Here is a 19,078-nt window from a genome sequence, read left to right as displayed (position 1 = left end):
CTCCCGGTGACATTTCCTGCCCCCAGGGCTGGCTGTGTGTGCGAGTGTGATTTTCTTCTCCGTCCGCTTTCCCAAACTTCTGCAAACCCCTGTGGACCACAGCTGCAAACCCTGTCCTCAGCTATTGTTCACAGATGTGCTGCCTGGAAGCCCTGGTAAATACGGGCTCAGAGACAGCCAGGCATCCAGATCACGAACACAGCCTCTTTCCCTGGGAGCCTGGGAGGATGCTCTGCAGACTCCAGATCTCTCAATACAGTGAACACCATCAACAGTGCTCTGTTAAGACTGTGAACCTTGGGCTGAAGAGATGGCTCAATGGTGCTTGCTGCTCTTCCAGAGGACCAGAGTTCAGTTCCCAGCAATGCAAGTCTGGTGACTTCCAATCTCCTGTAACTCCAGCTCCATGGGATCTGATGCCTTCTTATGGGCTCTGAGGGTACCTGCACACACATGTTCACACTCAATCATGCACACACACACACACACACACACACACACACACACAAGAATGAATATTTTTAAAGGACTATAGAACCCAAGAAAAAATTATACTTAGAATTGTCTCTGCTGCTTAAGTCAAAGATATGTATTTTTGGTTTCTAGACAAAGTTCTTAGAAGAATCATAGATGAAAGCTCATGCATAAATCACATGTTCCCTCACTAACAAAAATACAAATTTGATAATTTTTAAAAATCAGTTTTCAGTGACCCAGATGGCAGAGAAAATGCTGCTGAGATTTTTCTGATCTGCCACAGGATTTTATAACTCCACAAGAACGGTGCTGCCAATCTTGGCTTATTTTAGAAACCTGGCAGTGAGGGGTTTTGAAGGAAAGCTGGAACTGGAGAAGCACTGCCCCCTCTTGACCCCAAGTCGGGGGACACAGTGGCACACTTCCAGGATGCTCTCAGTTCAGAGAATGACTCATGTCTTCACAAGCCAGACCTCATTCCGACGTCCATAGGGCTTCATGGGAGGGTCATACCCGGTACAGTAGTAGACGTCACCCTGGTAGGTGGCTGGCGTGCCCTCCAGGGCGGTACGTAGCTGGGTGGCGTGAGCAATGTAGTCTGCTTCCTTGGCGTAACCACCGAATTGCCTGAAGATAGAAGAGCAAGGGCCGGTAAGAAAGGACATGATCAGGCAGGGAAGGCAAGTCTTTTAGAGAGAAGACATGGCCATGGTTAGGATAAGCATGCCAGAGAGGTGAGACCTCATCTGTAACCATGCAAACATTGTTATTCTTCCCCTCAAGTAAGGAGTGTTGTATGCAACATTGCAACTAAAACTGTAACCCGGGGAATGAAATGCAGCTAAATATGAGCCCGCCTTATGGGAGGCTGACTGTCCCAGGGCCCTTCACCCCTTTCTCTGGCTCCCTCTGCTGCCTCAGTGGCTAATTCTTCTTAGCCTGTCACCAGCAGGGAGGGACCTCTAGGAGGAGCTCTGGTGGGGCTGTCATGGTGGGGGTAGCAGCTGTGTGTCTTCTGAAGCAGGGCAGCTATCATGACCGAGCGCGTCCTAACAGGGACACACGGTGGCTACATTAGATCAGAGCTGACCAAGGCTGGGGCCCAACCAAGGGTGTCTTGGGAGGGACCCCATGCAAGCTTCACATGCTTCCCCAACGAAGACACCTCTTCTAATCACTCCACTTCTTTGCAAAACTATAAAAGCTTCCTTTTCTAGGAAGTAAAGAGACTCCCCTCAGCTTGGGTTACTTCTCTTGGGGGCAGAAATGGGGACTAGTGAAGTCGTCCCTTTCCAGGTTAGTCTCTGTCTTGTGTCATTGCCTCGCCACCAAAACTCATCCTGGAGCCAGCTCTAAATATACCCACTCCACATCTGGGCTACGCTAACCTCTTTGTTAGAGTCGAACACACCCGCATGGCCAATGGGCTTTGTGACTCAAGATCTGACTTCGCACCAGGCTGAGACGAGGCCCAATAATACATTATTTTTGGTGGAGTTCTTTGAATCATGCTTGGCTCTTTTACGAGTGATTAGTCACGCTCTGCAAACATTCAGCCTGTTGATTACAGGGTCACCCAGGACTTCATCTGTGAGGGATTGCTCATCCTAATGTCCAAACCACAGCCAGGGGACATGGGAGATGAAGCCGGTCTCAACGGAACGCAGCTGGGTTCTTCCTGAAAACTGATGGAAGGGTAGAGGGCAGAGGAAGACGGCTGGGCTCTGCTCCACTGAGAGCCTCTCCGAGGAAAGACTTGGATTAGCAGAGGAGAAGATTCAAGGGCTTTCCTAGCAATAAAGCTGTTAAATTTTTTTTTTAAGGGAATAAAGATGAGGAAGAAAAGTTTGTGGGGCCAGTGAATGGTTCATTTGGTAAAAATACTTGCAACCAAGCCTGATGACCAGTGGATTCCCAGGATCCACATGATCAGAGAGAGAACCGACTCCTTCCAAGTCATTCTCTGACATCCATATGCTCACCATGGCATGCCCTCATACACACCCCACACACACCCACACTCCCCACAAACACCACACATAACACCACCACCACCAATGCCATGACCACAACTGTCCCAATGTGCTTTTTGAAATGTTTGTATATGTTTGGTGCAGGTGCAAATTTCAAGTATTTTGCCACACAGGTCTGTGTTGGGGCAAGCAGATAGATGAATATTCACATGGCAGTTATCTCTGATTTTTTTGTTATGTTTATTTACTTACTATTTATTTATTTAAGGTGTGAGTGTGTGTGTGTGTGTGTGACACGTGTGCATGGCATGGTGCCACGGTGTGTGGGGGACCGAGAACTACTTGTGCCGGTTGCTTTCTTTTCACCGTGTGGCTACCGGGGGTTAAACTCAAGGTTATCATCCTTGTCGGCCAACACCTTTGCCAGTGAAGCCACCTCAGCAGCCCTCACCTACCGCTTCCTGAGTGTCCGACACCGTGTGACAGCTAACTTTGGTCAACTTGACTGGATTTGGAATCACCCAGGGGACACACCTCAGGGTGGGCCTGTAAGAATGTTTCCAGAGATCTTTCACTGAGGAGGGAGCGAGCGTGGGCAGTGCGACCTCACAGACAGAATAAAAAGGGAAGAAGAGAGAAATCGAGCTGAGCATCCATGGCGTCCATTGCTCTCGGCTTGATGGCGGCATGCACGGTGACCGGCGGCCTCACTCCTGCCTCCAGCTTTCTCTGCTGTAACGGACTGTACTCCCTCTCAAACTGAGCCAATGAAGACCTTCCTCCCTTGAGTTGCTTTCTGTCCGGTGTTCCGCCACAGCAACAAGGAAGCTAATACTCACTGTGAAAATCACAGACACAGCAAAGAACTGGGGTCAGAGATGCTCACGGGGAGAGCGAAGGGTCTGGTAGCAGGAGCACTGGTGTCTCCACTCAGGAAGTGCTGGCTACAGTCACAGCGAGGAGTGATTCCAGGTACCGGAAGAGCTGTTCCCAGGGGCCCTACACCTCCGTGGTGACTACAGAAATAGGACCCGTCAAAGGACTCTTGGGAGTAGGACACCCAGTAGAGAGTGATAAAAGGAATGTCATCACTCAGGAATTTATTAAGTTCACTCCTGAAAAACCCCGGATTCTTTAACATTTATTCCTGGGCAGAACATGATGCTTGTAATAAAAATAAAATTTCCCTCTTGCTTCCCTCCCCATAGAAACGACTAGAAAACAAACGACGCTGGGAGGGTCATAGAAACACAGGCACGTGCTCTCTTCTCTGCTCCTTTTATCAACTCACGATGGCCCCAGTCACAGAAAGACACAAAGAAGCCAGACAGCCAGCTCCTCCCAGGACCACAGCCCCTCAGCAGAGGCCCAGCACTGGGTGACTCAGCCGCCATCACCAACAAGCACCTCCCTCCTGCCGGCCTCAGCTTCCCCTCTGCACACAGGATGACAACTCAGTGTCCACAGCTCTCCAAATACATAAGCATGCTTGAGTATGCACTGAGGAAGTCTCGTAAAGTGCTTTGAGCTCCCAAAAGGAAATAAAGTGCTTAAATTGTTTTTGTAAGCCTGTTAATAAGTTTCTAACTCCTTGTCTTCAAAGAAGCTGTCCTCTAGGGCACTGTATTTTTATCTCACCCAATGTCAGAACAGAGACTGCGGTTACCATGGAAGCAAAAGACACAGACATACAGACACACAGAGGCACACGCACATACGCACATGTACACACACACACACACACACACACACACACACACACACACACATTTCCAGAAACAAGAGGCTAACTAAAAAGACCAGGGCAGTTAGGAGGTGGCTAAGAGGCAAGCTTTCGGTCAGTCAAGGAGGTCAATATTCACACCATGTCTTTCAGGCCGTCTGTGATGCTAACATGCACTGAGGAAGGAAAAACATGGAATGACTCAGATTGACCGTCTACTGTCGTCTAAAACCTAAACAAGACGTCAACACCAGTCTGCAGAGAGATGGCTGGTGTCCTACTTTTTTTCCTACCTCTGTTACTGTGACAAAATGCTGACCAAGAGCAACTTGGGGGAGAAAAGGATTTATTTGGCTTACACTTCCACATCACAGTCGGTCACTGAGGGAAGTCAGGATGGGAATCTGGAGGCAGGAATGAAAGCAGAGACCTTAGAGGAAGCCTGCTTACTGGCCTGCTTACCATGCATGGCTTACTCAGCCTCCTTCCTTCCTTCCTTCTTTTCTGGTTTTTCAAGACAGGGTTTCTCTGTGTAGTTTTGGATCCTGTCCTGGATCTCACTATGTAGACCAGGTTGGCCTTGAACTCACAAAGATCCGCCTGCCTCTGCCTCCCGAGTGCTGGGACTAAAGGCGTGCACCACCACTGTCCGGTTCAGCCTGCTTTGTTATAGCACCAAGGACCACCAGTCCAGGGCTGGCACCTCCCACAGTGGACTGTGCCCTCCCATATCAATCATTAATCAAGAAAATACCAAAGACCTATCTACAGCCAGTCTAATGGAGGTAATTTCTCAATTGAGGTTCCCTCTTCCCAAGTGTGCTGTCTAGTTTTATGTCAACTTGATACAAGCAAGGGTCATCGGAGAGGAGCAAGCCTGTAGGGCCTTTTCTTAATTGGTGATTGATGGGGGAGGGCCCAGTCCATTGTGGATGGGACCACCCCTGGGCTGGTGGTTCTGGGTTCTATAAGAAAGCAGGCTGAGCAAGCCGTGAAGAGCAAGCCAGTGAGCAGTGGCTCATCCATGGCCTCTGCATCAGCTCCTGCCTCCAGGTTCCTGCCCTGCTGGAGTTCCTGTCCTGACTTCTTCAGTGATGGACTACGACGTGGAAGTGTAGTCAAATAAACCCTTCCCTCCCCAACTTGGTTTCAGCCACGGTCTTTCATTACAGCAACAGTAACGCTAACTAAGACACCAGGTGACTCGAGATGGTGCCAAGTTGACCAAAAGCTGACCGGTAGCTCTGTATGCAGCGGCTGTGTGCCAAGCACAAAGAGCAGCGGGAGAGTCCCTGCCTGTCGTCTCAGCTCCACAGGGAAGAGGGCATTTCATTCAGGCAGACCGAACAAGTACTGACTGTGTGGAACATCCTTGAGCACAAAGTCCAGGCCAGAGCATGAAAGCCATGGGTAGAGGGTAGAGAACTTCAGTTCTGTGGCATCCTGGCCACCAGACAGAGATGATATGGGCAGATGGAAACACAGCATAACTGGTGTGGAGGCATTTACACATGTGATCCCATCTCATCCTTACAACAAGCGAGGCATTCTTGCATCTGTCTTACAGACGTGGAAACCGGAAGCCGTATGCCATCAATTCTGTGGTCATGGCTGCGGAGCGAACTGCGGCTGTAACATGGGTCACCTGACAACAAACTCCTGGTTTCCAACTCCTTCTCTCTTCTTTATTGTTTGCAGAGCTGGGGAGCAAACCAAGGGCCATGCATATGCTGCGTAAGCCCTCCATCCCTGGGCCACACCCCTTGCCCGTCCAACGTCTATTCTTTCCTTTTTTTCTTTTTGGATCCAGTAGACATTATATCCAAATACACTCTAGCCCAGGGTGGCCTGGAAATTTACTATGGTGGACCTCCTGCCTCTGCCCCCTAAGTGATGAGTTACTAGCATGAGCCACCATCCCTGGCTCCAACTCTTTATTCCACAAACTTGTCACTAAGATGGGGACAGTCTCACTAAAGTCACCACTGTCTTCTGCTGTCAGTCTTTTCTGAGAATCCAGTTGCGAGGGCTGAGCTTTCACCTTGGTGGACGAAGGGAGGACAGTAGTATGGAAGGTCACCTCAGGTCTCAGTGTGAGGACAATTATATTCCTAAAAGTATTCGGATAGAACTTGTGGGAGGGCACAGCTGGCAAAGGTGCTTGCTGCCAGCCCGGCAGCCTGAGTTCAATCCCCAGAATGGTTTCCACATGGTGGGAAGAGAACCATGTCCTGAAGGTTGACCCCCACATGCACACCTCTACTCTACATGTGTGTGTGTGTGTGTGTGTGTGTGTGTGTGTGTGTGTGTGTAGCCAATTATGGTGGTGCATACTTTTATCCCAGCAGATCTCTTGTGAAGTCCAGGTCAGCTTGGTCATAGCTTGACGGGCTACATGGTAAGACCCTGTCTCAAACAAAGACTTAAAAAAAGTATTCGGGTAGTTTGACCCTTTTTCCTAAGGCATTTTATTTATCTAAAAAGTCCCGCTAATTAATGTATAATCTCTCTGTGAACACCTCTTTACAAGGCTGTAGAAGAAGAACATATTCATCAGACATCTCCCTGCATTATTTGAAACAGTACTTCTGGGTTAGAAATAGTCCTGTTGCTTGTCTTATCAGCCCTGCTTCCTGCTGGGAATGCAAATGCACATTTGATTTGTGGTGACACCATGTGGCCAATGTGGGAATAACCTCATGATAAGTTAGGATTATATGTTTGGTTATAAAACACTCATCCCTGGAGCAAGGCTAAATAAATGCAGAATTTGGTACTTTTACATTTTGTTTTGGTTTGTTTGAGGAAAGATTTCACTATGTTCCCTGGACTAGTCTCAAATTTGTAATCCTTCTAGTCCAGACTCCCAAGTGAATGGTTACAGATATGTGCCACCTTCATGTGTTTGGAGTTCATAAAATTCCACAGACCTGGCTCAACTCTCCCTCCCTCCCTCCCTCCTGTGGATTCATGTTATGTGTGTGTTGTGTAGAGGTGTGTTCATGTATGTAGATGCTGGTGTGCATGCACACATGTGTGAAGGCCAGTGGATAACTGGGTGTCTTTCTTATTACTCTCCACTTTAGTGTTTGAGATGTCTCTCATAAACCTGGAGCTCACCGATTTTCCTAGAGTGGCTGGCCAAGAAGCCCCGGAGATCTTCCGGTCTCTGCCTCCCCAGCTGGAATTAGAAATGTGTATTGCTGCACCTGGCCTTTTCTTTGTCACCTCAGGGCTGGGGATCCAAACGCAGGTCCTCTGGTTTCCATGGCAAGCAATATTATCAACTGACCCATCTCTCCAGCCCCTTAATCGACCCTTTAGTATTTATTTATTTAATTGTTTATTTGCACATGTGTATTATGCATGCTTGCACAGGCCATGATGCACACATGGAGACCAGAGGACAGCCTTGGGGAGCTGATTCTCTCCTTCACTTCGTCAAGGCAGGGGTCTTTTGTTTTTGCTGTTTCGCTGTAAAGCCCAGGATAGCTGGGCTATGAGCTTCCAGATGGTTCTCCTGTCCCCACTGCCCATCGCACCTCGGGGGTGACGAGGGTGCCGATGCGTGACACTGCATCTGTGTCTTCAGTGGGTTAGCAGGCTTGTGTGGACTGTTCACACCCACGGGGCCATCTCCCTGGTCCTAATCTACCCTCCACCTAAACGCCCTTTTCCAGCATAAGAAACCAGGTTCCTTGGAGGATGGTTAACTCTAGCTTGAGAGCAGGAAATAGCAAGATGTGCTTGAAAACAAGGAAGACAACGAAGCTGCAGAGAGGTGTCAAAGAATTAAGAGACTGACACGAACCAAAATGGTCCCTACTGGCCCCAAGTGAGACAATTTGAGCATCAGTGAGAATAAAATCCTCAGAGCCTGACATGGTGGTACACACCTATAATCCCAGGACTCAGAGGTGCAGGCTGTGGGGATCAGAAGTTCAAGTTCGTCCCTGGCTTCATAGTGAGTCCTCAGGCCAGTCTCATGAAGGGAGGGAAGGGCTGGGGAAATGGCTCAGTGGTAAAAGTGCTTGCATGAGGTCCTGAGTTTGAGTCTGCAGTCCCCACAAGAAAAGCCAGACACATAGCGAGAGCACCTGTAATATCAGCGCTCTACTGGGGTGACAGGAAGTGGAGACAGGAGACTCCCAGGAAGCTTGCAGGCCAGCTGGCCCGGTGTATGTAGTAGAAAAAGAACAGACAGTCTGTCTCAGATAAAGCGAACAGCAAGGATCAATACCCAAAGCTGTCCTGACCTTCACACCCTCTCCTCGGCATACCCATACCTGCATTTACACCCACAACAAATAAATAGATTTAAAATGAAATACAACAAAGAACAAGTGTGAAGTAGGGCAATGCATCCAGCATGTGTAAGTCATATGTTTCTGTTGATAGTAAAATCAAAAACAAACCAACAGAGACAGAGAGAAAGATCACTCACTGCCTTTGGAAGACATCAGGGAAAGAAATGGCCACTCTAAAGCCTAGCAGAGGAGGAGAAGAGGGCAGCCATGCGCCTGCTCTTCCTATATGACTCTACCTTGTAAAAGCAAACAGACAAGAGGGGAGACTTTGGTGAGGTATGCCAGCTGATAGACGAAGATGCAAACAGGGGACATTATTTGGTAAGCTTCAATGGGACAGGCACATAAACAGCAACATCCAAGGTTAGCGGACACTGGAGCCCAATAGGGCTCAGTACCTAGAGACACAGGAGCCCACCAGGACTCAGTACCTAGACACAGGATCCCACCAGGACTCAGTACCTAGAGACACGGGAGCCCACCAGGACTCACCTAGAGACACGGGAGCCCCACCAGGACTCAGTACCTAGAGACACGAGAGCCCACCAGGACTCAGTACCTAGAGACACAGGAGCCCACCAGAACTCAGTACCTAGAGACACAGGAGTCCACCAGAACTCAGTACCTAGAGACATGGGAGCCCCTAACAGGGCTAAGCACCTAGGAAATACTTTTACTCCAAACTCCAAAGCCTCAATCTGAATGCATCTCTAGGACCAAATACCAGTCTACAGGCAACATGGGGCAAAGGGACGTGTTAAAATGCCGCATAGATGCAAGCAGGAAGATGGAGACTTTTGGGAAACAATGGGGCAGTGATCCACCAACCACAAGAGCAACTGAATACGTTCTGTGGTGTGGAGAATTAGAGGCTGAAAAAACTGAAAACTGACTGATGGAGGCCAGACGGCTCTTTCAGGTAAAAGCGTTTGCCATACGAACCTAATGACCCGAGTTTGATTCCCCAAACTGGCATCAGAAGGAGAGGACTGACTACCAGAAGTTTTTCTCTGACCTCCAACACGTGTGGAACAAGCATGCCCACAGTCATGAACACATATCACACACAGACAATAACAACTCACAAAGCATGCACAGGTTTAAATAAACCTTAAAAATGAACTATAAAATGATGGGTCAGTCAGTCATGGTCATGCATGCCTGGAATCCCACAACAAGGCCAGCTTGGAATACATTATGAGACCCTGCCTCAAGCACCAAAATAAATAAGTAATTAAATAAACAAATAAATATCTAAATAAATAACTAGTTTATATTACTAGAATTTAACAGATTACTGTTAACATTGAGAAGTAGTATAGTATTATGACTATATTTTAAAAAAATATCAGTAGTCCCATTAAAATATTTATGGATAAATCATATAATGGATGAAATCATATAATGCCCGGAATGACTCAAACAAGTAGTTTAGGGTGTTTTCCCTGTCACTGTATGACAGGAAACTGTCCCTGAGTTGACCATCCATGGTGAGTGTGGGGTGCAAATGGTTTCACTATCTTTTGCTCTCCTCCATGGTGAGCGGTGTGTGTGTGTGTGTGTGTGTGTGTGTGTGTGTGTGTGTGTGTGTGTGCAAACGTCCACCATCTTTTGCTCTCTGTCTTTCTTAGGTGGCTGAGGTACCGCTCAGTAGTAGAGCATGCTTAGCATGAGAATTTCCATAAAATATTTAGGGACAAAAGCAATTATACTGTGGTGGTTTGGGTGCACACTGTCCCCCAGAGGCTCAGCTATTTCAACACTTGGTCCCCAGTTAGTGGTGCTGTTTGGGGACATTATGAAACTTTGCTGGAGGAAGGATGTCACTGGATGCGGACTCTAGGAGTTGACGGTCTTGCCGCATCCTCTTTCCTCTCTCGGTTTTGTGTTTCCTGTTGAGGTTGCCTTCTCTCAGCTTCTAACTCCCGCCTCCTGCTGCCATGCATCACCCACCATTTATGGACTCTCTCCCCTAGAACCTTTGACAAAATAAACTCTTTCCTCCACCAGCCACTTCCGGCCATGGGATTTATCCCAACAACAGAAAAGTAACTAACACAGTACCAACTCATTATTCTGAGTCTGGATGAACAAATGGTTAGCGGTGAGCCGCATCTGCAACTGTGGCTGCCTCTGCCGAAGATGCTCGCCCTCCTCTGTTCGTGGTCGGGTACCTGTCACACTGGGATTTTAACACATTCGGAGTCACCAATCACTTAGAAGAGACTCGGCTTCTGCGGGAGGACTGGACCAAAGGATAAAGGACATGCTCTGGGGCTGAGGTAAGGGGTGAACTGACTCAAGTGTGTCCGTCTTCAGATAAGACAGACTAGATAAGGAATAACAGGTCACAGCATTAAGTGACTTACGAACAGGCAGCCTTTCGCAGGAACCCCAGGATGCTGGTTATGTCAGCAGTGCCTAACTGATGGGGAGCTAAGCCTTAAAGAGGCTTAGTAACTTCTAAAGCATATCTTGCTGTTCTGCAGCACAACTGAGAATCATACTACATAATAGCAGCTTATACTTTGCACCAGGCCACCTCTCAAACTGCCAAAATGGGCAAGACAGAGCTGAGGATGACAGTGAGACCAGTAGACATCCAGGGCATGAGATTTAAGGAGGCTCTTATTCTCGGGGTTCACCCTAAGAATGTACTCCCGAGCTGTGTAGTGACCGTAGGAGTCAGTGCTTCCTTAAATTTTGCATCCAGGGTCCCTTAGTGACCTCCCTTAGTCCTGACTCCTCTTAGAGTTCTCAGAAGCCTCTGCACAGAGGCTGGGAGTCTGAATGAGGACTGGGGCAGAAAGAAACAGGACTTGAGGGTTCCCTGGGCGCAGCACGGCTGCATTACACCTCTGTCCTCTGGGGGGCGCTCTGCTCACCCGGGCAAAGAGCGCCCACAGCAGGCAGGCTCACACTCCAGCCTTCTAAGGAATGAGTCTAAGCTAGCTCTGGGGGAGGAAGTCCCACCCTCAGAGGAGGAATTGGAACAGGGAAGCCTATTGGCCAACTTTGTATGGGTTGGGGAGCTTGCAGTGGAGAGAAACTGTAGCACAAGATCATTTGCTAGTTAATTTTCACGAAGTTGGTCATGAGCAGAACCCAATCCCCAACCTATGGTTAGTCCTGAAGAAGATCCCGGTCTTCTGAACCGGGTTAGATGTCCGGTACACAGTGGGATTTAGACAAACAGGGTCACCAGTTATCTAAGAGACTTGACTTGCAGGGCAGGCTAGGGACCATGCACCAGGCTCGAGATGTGAGTAGCTCAGGGCAGAGTACAAGCTTAGCATGTATGGAGTTCTGGGTTCAATTCCCGGCTTTAAGAAAACAAAACAAAGTAAAACAGAAGCAGGCAACAGTTTGCCCCCACTGCTTTCTATAGTGAAGAAATGTAACTGCAAAGGAATCCTTGAGACAGAACCAGAAGGACAAGAGAGTGGGTGTGTCTTTTGCTTAAAGGACTACAGACCAGGAATAAGTGGGTGGGGGCCGGAGTGGAGGCTGTTCAGCTCTGACAAACACTCCCTCCCCTTCCACATTCAAAGGAAGTGTGGGGTGTAAATCATGTCCCCCAGTTGTTATATTCCCATGTATCTGTGAGCCCAAACTACAATTGACTTATATATATCCCTTGATTTTTCTAAGACCCTGCAATGGATAATGCGGGTGGGTATTCATCTTAGGCTAAGGGCGACTCTTTCTACCTATTAATACTGCAACAGGCCCAGGCATTTATCCAGATGAGCTGCAAATGCATGTGTGCTACGGCCTGAAGAAGTTAAAGTGGGCTACTGTCACGATTCAGCAACAGTGAACAGCCAATATAAACGTTCCCTGAGAAGATCCAAGTGGCTGCGACCTCAAGCGCTATCGGAGGATGCTAAGACCCGTCTCCTTACGTGGAATAGACAGTGATGCCCTCCCGCTCCTCGATCTTCACGCTCTCGTCACTGGGAACCGGTGGGCTGCTTTGAAACTGGTTCGGAATCCGGAACCAGACTTTCAGTTTCTTCTGTAGGGAGCCATCTTCATTGGGAAACACGGCAAAAGAAATGGGGACTGTCATACCCATGCCAACTCCTGAAGACATCGGAACACAGAGGGAAGCAGGCGTTAGACCCAGCCTCTGAGGGCCATGGATTTAATTTCTCTTCCAAGCAATTTTTTTTTTTTTTTTTGAAATGAGCAACAAACATTTCAGGCACTAAAAATATCTAATTAGATTTGTGCAAATAACTCTTACTTTTATATCCTGGAGATAAGAGTATGATAATCTTTTCAGAAATGGGGCTGGAGGAGGGGGGCAGCCAGCAGGGGCCGCTATGTCCTAAAGCCAGGAATGGCTTAGAGTTCACAGATCTTCAGCCACCAGAACTGAGTCTGAGGCTGCTACACTCACAGCTCGCTGGGCCTTTGCAGCTAACAGTCCGAGGGCTGACAGGTTTCCAGCCCAGTGCCAGCAGTTTCCAGTCAGGTGACAATCATGTCTTGCACAGAACTCAGCTTGCTATGGGTGTGCTTTGCCCATTCACCCAATCCGAGGACCCAGTGAACAATCAAACAAGAGAGCGAGCCTCGGCTCCGTACTTGGAAAGAACCACGAATCTAGTGACAGAGAACATGTAGATCACACAGTAAGGCAGGCTGGGCTGACATCAGAGTGATCTGATAGCAGAGCTTCCAGCCATGAGCTTCGTGCACATGACATTGGAATAGGCAGGTCCAGGTGTTGTGAAGGGGCCCCAAAATAGCTTGACCACCCAGCAGCCATGACAGGCTTAGGGGCCTAGACACAGCTTCTGTGACAGGCTTACTGGCAGGCAACACCCAGATCCAGGAAAAGCCTTAAGCTGAGACCACCCAGGGATCCACCCAGGGGTGAGGAAGTACCTGGCATCCCAAACATTCCAACCATTAGATAAGGTGGCCAGATGTCCCTGAGTCTAGCACACACCTATTTTTTTGTTTTACAGATACCCCAGACAATTGTCAGCCAATCAGGGTCCTGGACCTGGACCTGGGAATCCCCTCACCCCAACCTCTGCTATGATAAAAACTCTGCCCCACCTGAGCTCAGGGCTCTCTGCTCTCACCTCTGTGTCAGACAGACAGAGGGACCGAGCTCTGGAGCTTGAAATAAAGGCTCTTTGCTTTTATGTGGGATTCGGTCTCCGTGGTGATCTTTTGGGGGTCCTTGCGATCTGGGCACAACAGTGTCTATAGCCACTCCCTGAAACTCCCTGGGATGACATGAGCTCACACAGAGCCTTGTCCCTCGGGGTGCTCACCCTTGTCGTTGGTGCCGCCCACATACTTCATGATCTTGGGCATTGCTTCCCGGAGGGCCTCGTCCACAGGCTTGTCTGTGACTTCCACAGTGGCAAACTTCCCTCCTTCACAGGCTCTCTCCTCATAGGAGACTTCTTCCTGGGGAGTCAGGAGACACAGTGAGGAGCACAGAGGAGCTCAAAGCGGCAGCAAGGAACTCCCCCGAGTGGGTGGTGATGGTATAGAGATAGACTCCATATGAAGAACCATAGATCCTGGAACTCATGCTGTAGACCAGGCTGGCCTCAAATTCACAAATCCACCTGCCTCTGCTCCCTCCCCTGAGTACTGGAATTACAGGCGTGTGCCCTACACTTGGCTGATTTTGAGGGTTTTTGTAAATGTAGAATATCAAAAGTTATTTAAAAATTCTGTAGGAAGGGATAGCGCATGCCTGTAACTGTAGCACTTGGGAGGTGGAAACAGAATAGGAGTTCAAGGTTATCTTCAGCTACATAACAAGATGAAGGCCAGCCTGGGCTACATGACACGCAGTCTCAAAGCAAAACCACTACTACCAAACAACAAAGAAATTTTATGATTGATATTCTGAGGGAGAAAAAGAAGCTATTGTACCTCAGAATACTGGAAACACCACAAAAAAAAAAAAAAAATGGAACACCAAGAGATCAAAAAGCTTTTGGAGATTAAAAAAGAGAGAAAGAACGAACTACGGGGCACTGGAGAGGTGGCTCAGTATGAAGAGTGTAACTGCTATTGCAGAGGACCCAAGTTTCGATCCCAGCACCCATGTTGGGCAGCTCACAACTCTCTGTAATTACAGGTGCAGGGGGTCCAATGCCTCTGGACTCCGGGGGTACCCCAACTCACATACACATAATTAAAAAATGAATAAATAATCTTTTAAAATCTGCTAACTGATATGAAAAAAAAAAAAAACCCAGAAAGGTTAGATGATAACGTTACTGCAAACATACCGGAAATTTAAGAACACCACAGGAGAAGGAGATAGGGGAGTTAGCAAGAGGAGACATGAAGGCTGGCGGCACTTAGGAGGTAGAGGCAGAAAGAGCAAGAGTTCTAGGCTAGCCTGGGCTACAGTCTCAAAAAGCAAAATAATAATTAAAACAAATCAAACAAAAAAAAAAAAATAAACACCCTCACCCAAATCCTCCGTTCTACCAAATAAAAATTCCCAAAGAAGCTAGACAAAGGAAAAGCAGAGGGGGAGGGGGAGGGGCAGAGGGGGGAAGGGGCAGAGAGGTGAGGGGAGGGAGGAGCAGAGGAGGCCGCAGCAGTGGCAGCCACAGCAGCAGCCAAATGACCCTGACAGCACATGCTGGCGAGGACGAAGGGAAAGAGGAACCATTTAAACGCTGAAGGAATGCAAAGTGATTCAGCTCCTATGGAAAGCAGTTTGGAGGGTCCCCAGAACACTAAGGTCACATGACCCAGCTAGGCCACTCCCGGGAATAGACCTGGCGGAACCCAGGTCAGCACACCACAGAGGTCCAGACATCCATGCTTGTTACTGTGTTAATCACAGTAACCCGGTCATGGAGCCAGCCTAGATGCCCACCAACAGAGCAGTGGACACAGAGCTGTAAAGAAGAGGAAATCAACTTCTGCAGGAAAATAACAGATGGACGTGGAGGGCACCATGTTGAGTGAATCAATCCAGGCTCGGGGAGACACACACCACGTTTCCTCATGTGTGGCACACTACATACACTATATACACACTATATACACTATATATACACTACATACACTATACACACACTACATACACTATACACACACTACATACACTATATACACACACTACATACACACGTGGCATGCGTGCGGACTATAGAAGAGGAAGAGGTCTAAAAGAGAGTAGCAGGGTCACGACAAGCTATCTTGTTTTCTTTTGTGGATGTGGAGAGGGAGGAGGAGAAATGTTGGGAACAAATTTGAGCAAAGTATAATGACATATGTAGATATACATGATGAAAATCTCCTAATGAAGCTTGTTATCCTAGATACTCATTTAAAGCATTAATAAGAGAGGCCGCAGTGTGATGGCTTAGCAGGTAAAGGCACTGGCCACCAAGCCTGATGACCTGAGTTCGTTCTCAGGTCTTGTGTGGTAGACGGTGAGGTCCGACTTCTACAAGTTGTCCTTTGACTGCCACATGTGTGCTGTGGTGTGCTCTCTCACATGAATGAACACACACACACACACACACACACCTAACTAACGAACTAACTAACGAACTAACATCAAAACAAAAAAGAACAGACGCTTCAACATTTAGGAAATGCCAGAAAAAGTAAAGAAAAACACAGAAAGGAGAAAACAAGCAATAAATAAATAAATAGATAAATAAAAATCATTAATTGCAACAATCCCCCAGAAACTGAAAACCCCAGGAACAGCCTCATTCTAGTGTTGTGGCTGTGAGTAGGGAAGAGTTAAGGTGCAGGGCTGGGATCCAGCCCAGCAGTGAGTGCTTGCTTATCGTGGGTGAGGCCCTGGGCTGCGTCCCCAGCAGCACCAGGGGAAAGACTGCTGTGTTCTTCAGTGTTCTTCAACAGCTTCAGACTCCCTAACACCCCAACGCTGTCTTGTTTATTTTGGTGTCGAGAGGGAGGGAGCCCAGGGCCGTGCTCGTGTGTGTGTGTGTGTGTGTGTGTGTGTGTGTGTGTGTGTGTGTTTTTTGTGTTTTTTTTTTTTGTGTGTGTGTGTGTGTGTGTGTGTGTAGCTCTACCATGGAGCTAGCCACTGTCCCATCATTCTCTCTTTTCTCTATTTCTATTTCTATGTTTATTTCTTTTGGAGCTGGGGATGGGACCCTAGAAGATGTAATCATAAAATCTGCGGTGTCCCACTTGGAGTTGCTGTGTTACTGAAGAAGTGGGGGTCCCTCTTGGGGTTCTTCGACTCATTGCTATGAGTTTCTGCAGCAGCCTGAAGGAGGAAGACCAGGCAGAGAAAGGAGAGCCATGCCATTGGACTTAAGCACACACGGAGGCCATCCATGTTATGGGATAATGTTTTTGTACACTGTGAAGATGTGTCTTTGTCAGGCGCCTTCTGATTAGTTTAATAAAGAGCTGAATGGCCAATAGCTAGGCAGGAGAGAATAGGTGGAACTTCCTGGGAGAGAGAGGAACTGGAGATGAATCCAGGCATGTGAGAAACGCCAGTGAGTGGAGTAAGTTGGACATACAGAATGGAAGAGAGGGAAAAGCCAAGAGGCGGAATGTATATTAATAGAAATGGGTTAATTTTGGTTGTAAGAGCTAGTTGGGGACAAGCCTAAGCTAAAGACCAAGCTTTTATAATGATTAAGTCTCCGTGTCATGATTTGGGGGCTGGCGGTCCCGCAAGAAAGCCTGATGAGACAGCTCACCTCACATGGGGGGGGGGGCTTTAGAGAAGTGAGGCTGAAGGGAGGGGAAGCGTGTTTGGAAGAGAGGCAGGGAAGTACAAAGAAAGGTGTTGCTCTGTTAGAATGGCTAAGATCAAAAACACCAATGACAACCAATGTTGGAGAGGATGTGGAGCAAAGGGAACACTCCTCCACTGTTGGTGGGAATGTAAACTTGTACAACCACTGTGGAAATCAGTATGGCGGTTTCTCAGAAAATTAGGAATCGAACTACCTCAAGACCCAGCCATACCACTCTTGGGCATATACCCAAAGAATGCTGATACATACCATAAAGATACATGCTCAGCTATGTTCATAGCAGCACTATTTGTAATAGCCAGAACCTGGAAACAACCTAGATGCCCGTCAACGGAAGAATGGATGAAAAAAATGTGGTACATATACACAATGGAGTACTACTCAGCAGAGAAAAACAATGAAAGCATGAAATTTGCAGGCAAATGGATGGAACTAGAAAAAATCATCCTGAGTGAGGTAACCCAAACCCAGAAAGACAGTTATGGTATGTACTCACTCATTGGTGGATTCTAGATATAAAATGAACAATCAGACCACAACCCATAGAACCATAAAGGCTATATATATATAGCATGGAGGTCCCTAGGACGACTGTGGCATATAATAAATTTCAGTTTTACTCAAAAAAAAAAAAAAGAAAGAAAGAAAGGTGTTGCTTTTCTTTTCTCTCTTTCTCCTTTTCTTTCTTTCTTTCTTTCTTTCTCTCTTTTCTTTCTTTCTTCCTTCCTTCCTTCCTCCCTCCCTCCCTCCTTCCTTCTTTTTTTTTTTTTTGTTTTTTTGAGACAAGCCCTGGCTGTCCTGAAACTTGCTCTGTAACCAGGTTGGCCTCCGAACTCACAGAGATCGGCCTGCCTCTGGCTCCCGAGTGATGGGACTAAAGGCATGCTTTTCTGAGTAAACCAGAAAAGTAGGCAGGCTTGACTACAGCTCTGTCTGCTACTAAGGGCTAGAATTCTGGGATGGAAAAGTGTGTTATTATCTCATTAAAGGGATACGTATTCCTCCAATCTCTTTAGTATGGTTTATGGCAAGCCTGCCTTCCTGAGGGTGGTCCCTTGGCCCCTGGCTGGGTGGCTAGCTTGCCAACTGCATGAACTCCTACGGAGGGAGGCAATGGCGTGTTTCCACCCAGGGGTAGATCCCATTCTTCGGGCTCGAAGGGCAACAGCTTTCCCATGATGGGTGTTCAATGCTGCTCTGACAGCCCTACCTCTGAGCCGCATTCCCAGCCTCCCCGGCTCAAACCTCATGGTGTCCGAGTCTCTCTTCCCACACAAAGCCTTTCTCTGCTAAGGTCCGTCCTTGGTACCGAGACCCTGTCCTGTGGCCTTCACCTTCCCCTGGTGCTCAGACTCACGACAAACATTTCTGTAGCTCTCCTTTTGCCCCGTTCACTTGTCCTGCGATGTCTTTCTATGATAGAATTGCGTGTTCCTGGACATCCAGGAAGGCAGTATTTCTCAAACTTTGTGTTTGTTCTTCAAACAAACAAACAAAAATTACAATCCACAAAAAGAAAAATATGTCTACATCAGGTTTAATCATGAATATACGTGTGGCTGAACCAAAGTTCTGCAAATTAACACTTCCCCCATCGTGACGGGGGACAGCGGGTCTCTTTCTAGTCTCTTCCCTCTACTCTGGTCGAGTGAATTTGATCTTGGGGCACTAAAAGTAAATTTTGCCTCTCATGATTTTACTGTCCGGCAATGGGACACTGCTGTAGTTGAAAAATAAAGTCTTTGTGGACAAGAACTAAACCACACAATTTTCCATGATGGGAAGCACTGGGTGTTTATTTGATTAAAGGCTATTTCTCCTTTAGTGATTATGAAAATGGGA

The 19,078-nt window shown here is 47.7% G+C and overlaps 1 protein-coding gene across 1 annotated transcript; it reads right to left on the bottom strand.

Moving 5' to 3' along the window:
* Positions 1-566: 566 nt before the first annotated feature.
* On the bottom strand, positions 567-18,413 carry Hebp1 (heme binding protein 1). The gene is made up of 5 exons (XM_028894463.2): positions 18,339-18,413; positions 16,653-16,731; positions 13,775-13,951; positions 12,386-12,566; positions 567-1,104 (listed from the first exon to the last, which is right to left on the bottom strand). Exons 1-5 carry the CDS (start codon positions 18,411-18,413, stop codon positions 930-932), a joined length of 687 nt encoding a protein of 228 aa, XP_028750296.1. The 3' UTR covers positions 567-929.
* Positions 18,414-19,078: the final 665 nt, after the last annotated feature.

Source organism: Peromyscus leucopus, chromosome 3 (genome assembly GCF_004664715.2).
Source record: "Peromyscus leucopus breed LL Stock chromosome 3, UCI_PerLeu_2.1, whole genome shotgun sequence".
In the NCBI taxonomy this organism is placed as follows: Eukaryota; Metazoa; Chordata; class Mammalia; order Rodentia; family Cricetidae; genus Peromyscus; species Peromyscus leucopus.
The sequence above is the reverse complement of the archived record's forward strand: the minus strand, read 5'-3'. Positions and strand labels throughout refer to the sequence as shown.

Bases quoted from the DNA above. Each gene is read 5' to 3' on its own strand.
- Hebp1 (XM_028894463.2), bottom strand. From the start codon at position 18,413: ATGGGAAAGCTGTTGCCCTTCGAGCCCGAAGAATGGGATCTACCCCTG. The intron at 16,732-18,338 runs GTAGGAGTTCAT...TTCCTCCTTCAG, and splicing joins ACACGCCATTGCCTCCCTCC to GCTGCTGCAGAAACTCATAG. The intron at 1,105-12,385 runs GTAAGGAGACGG...TTCTATCTTCAG, and splicing joins GGCATCACTGTCTATTCCAC to GCAATTCGGTGGTTACGCCA.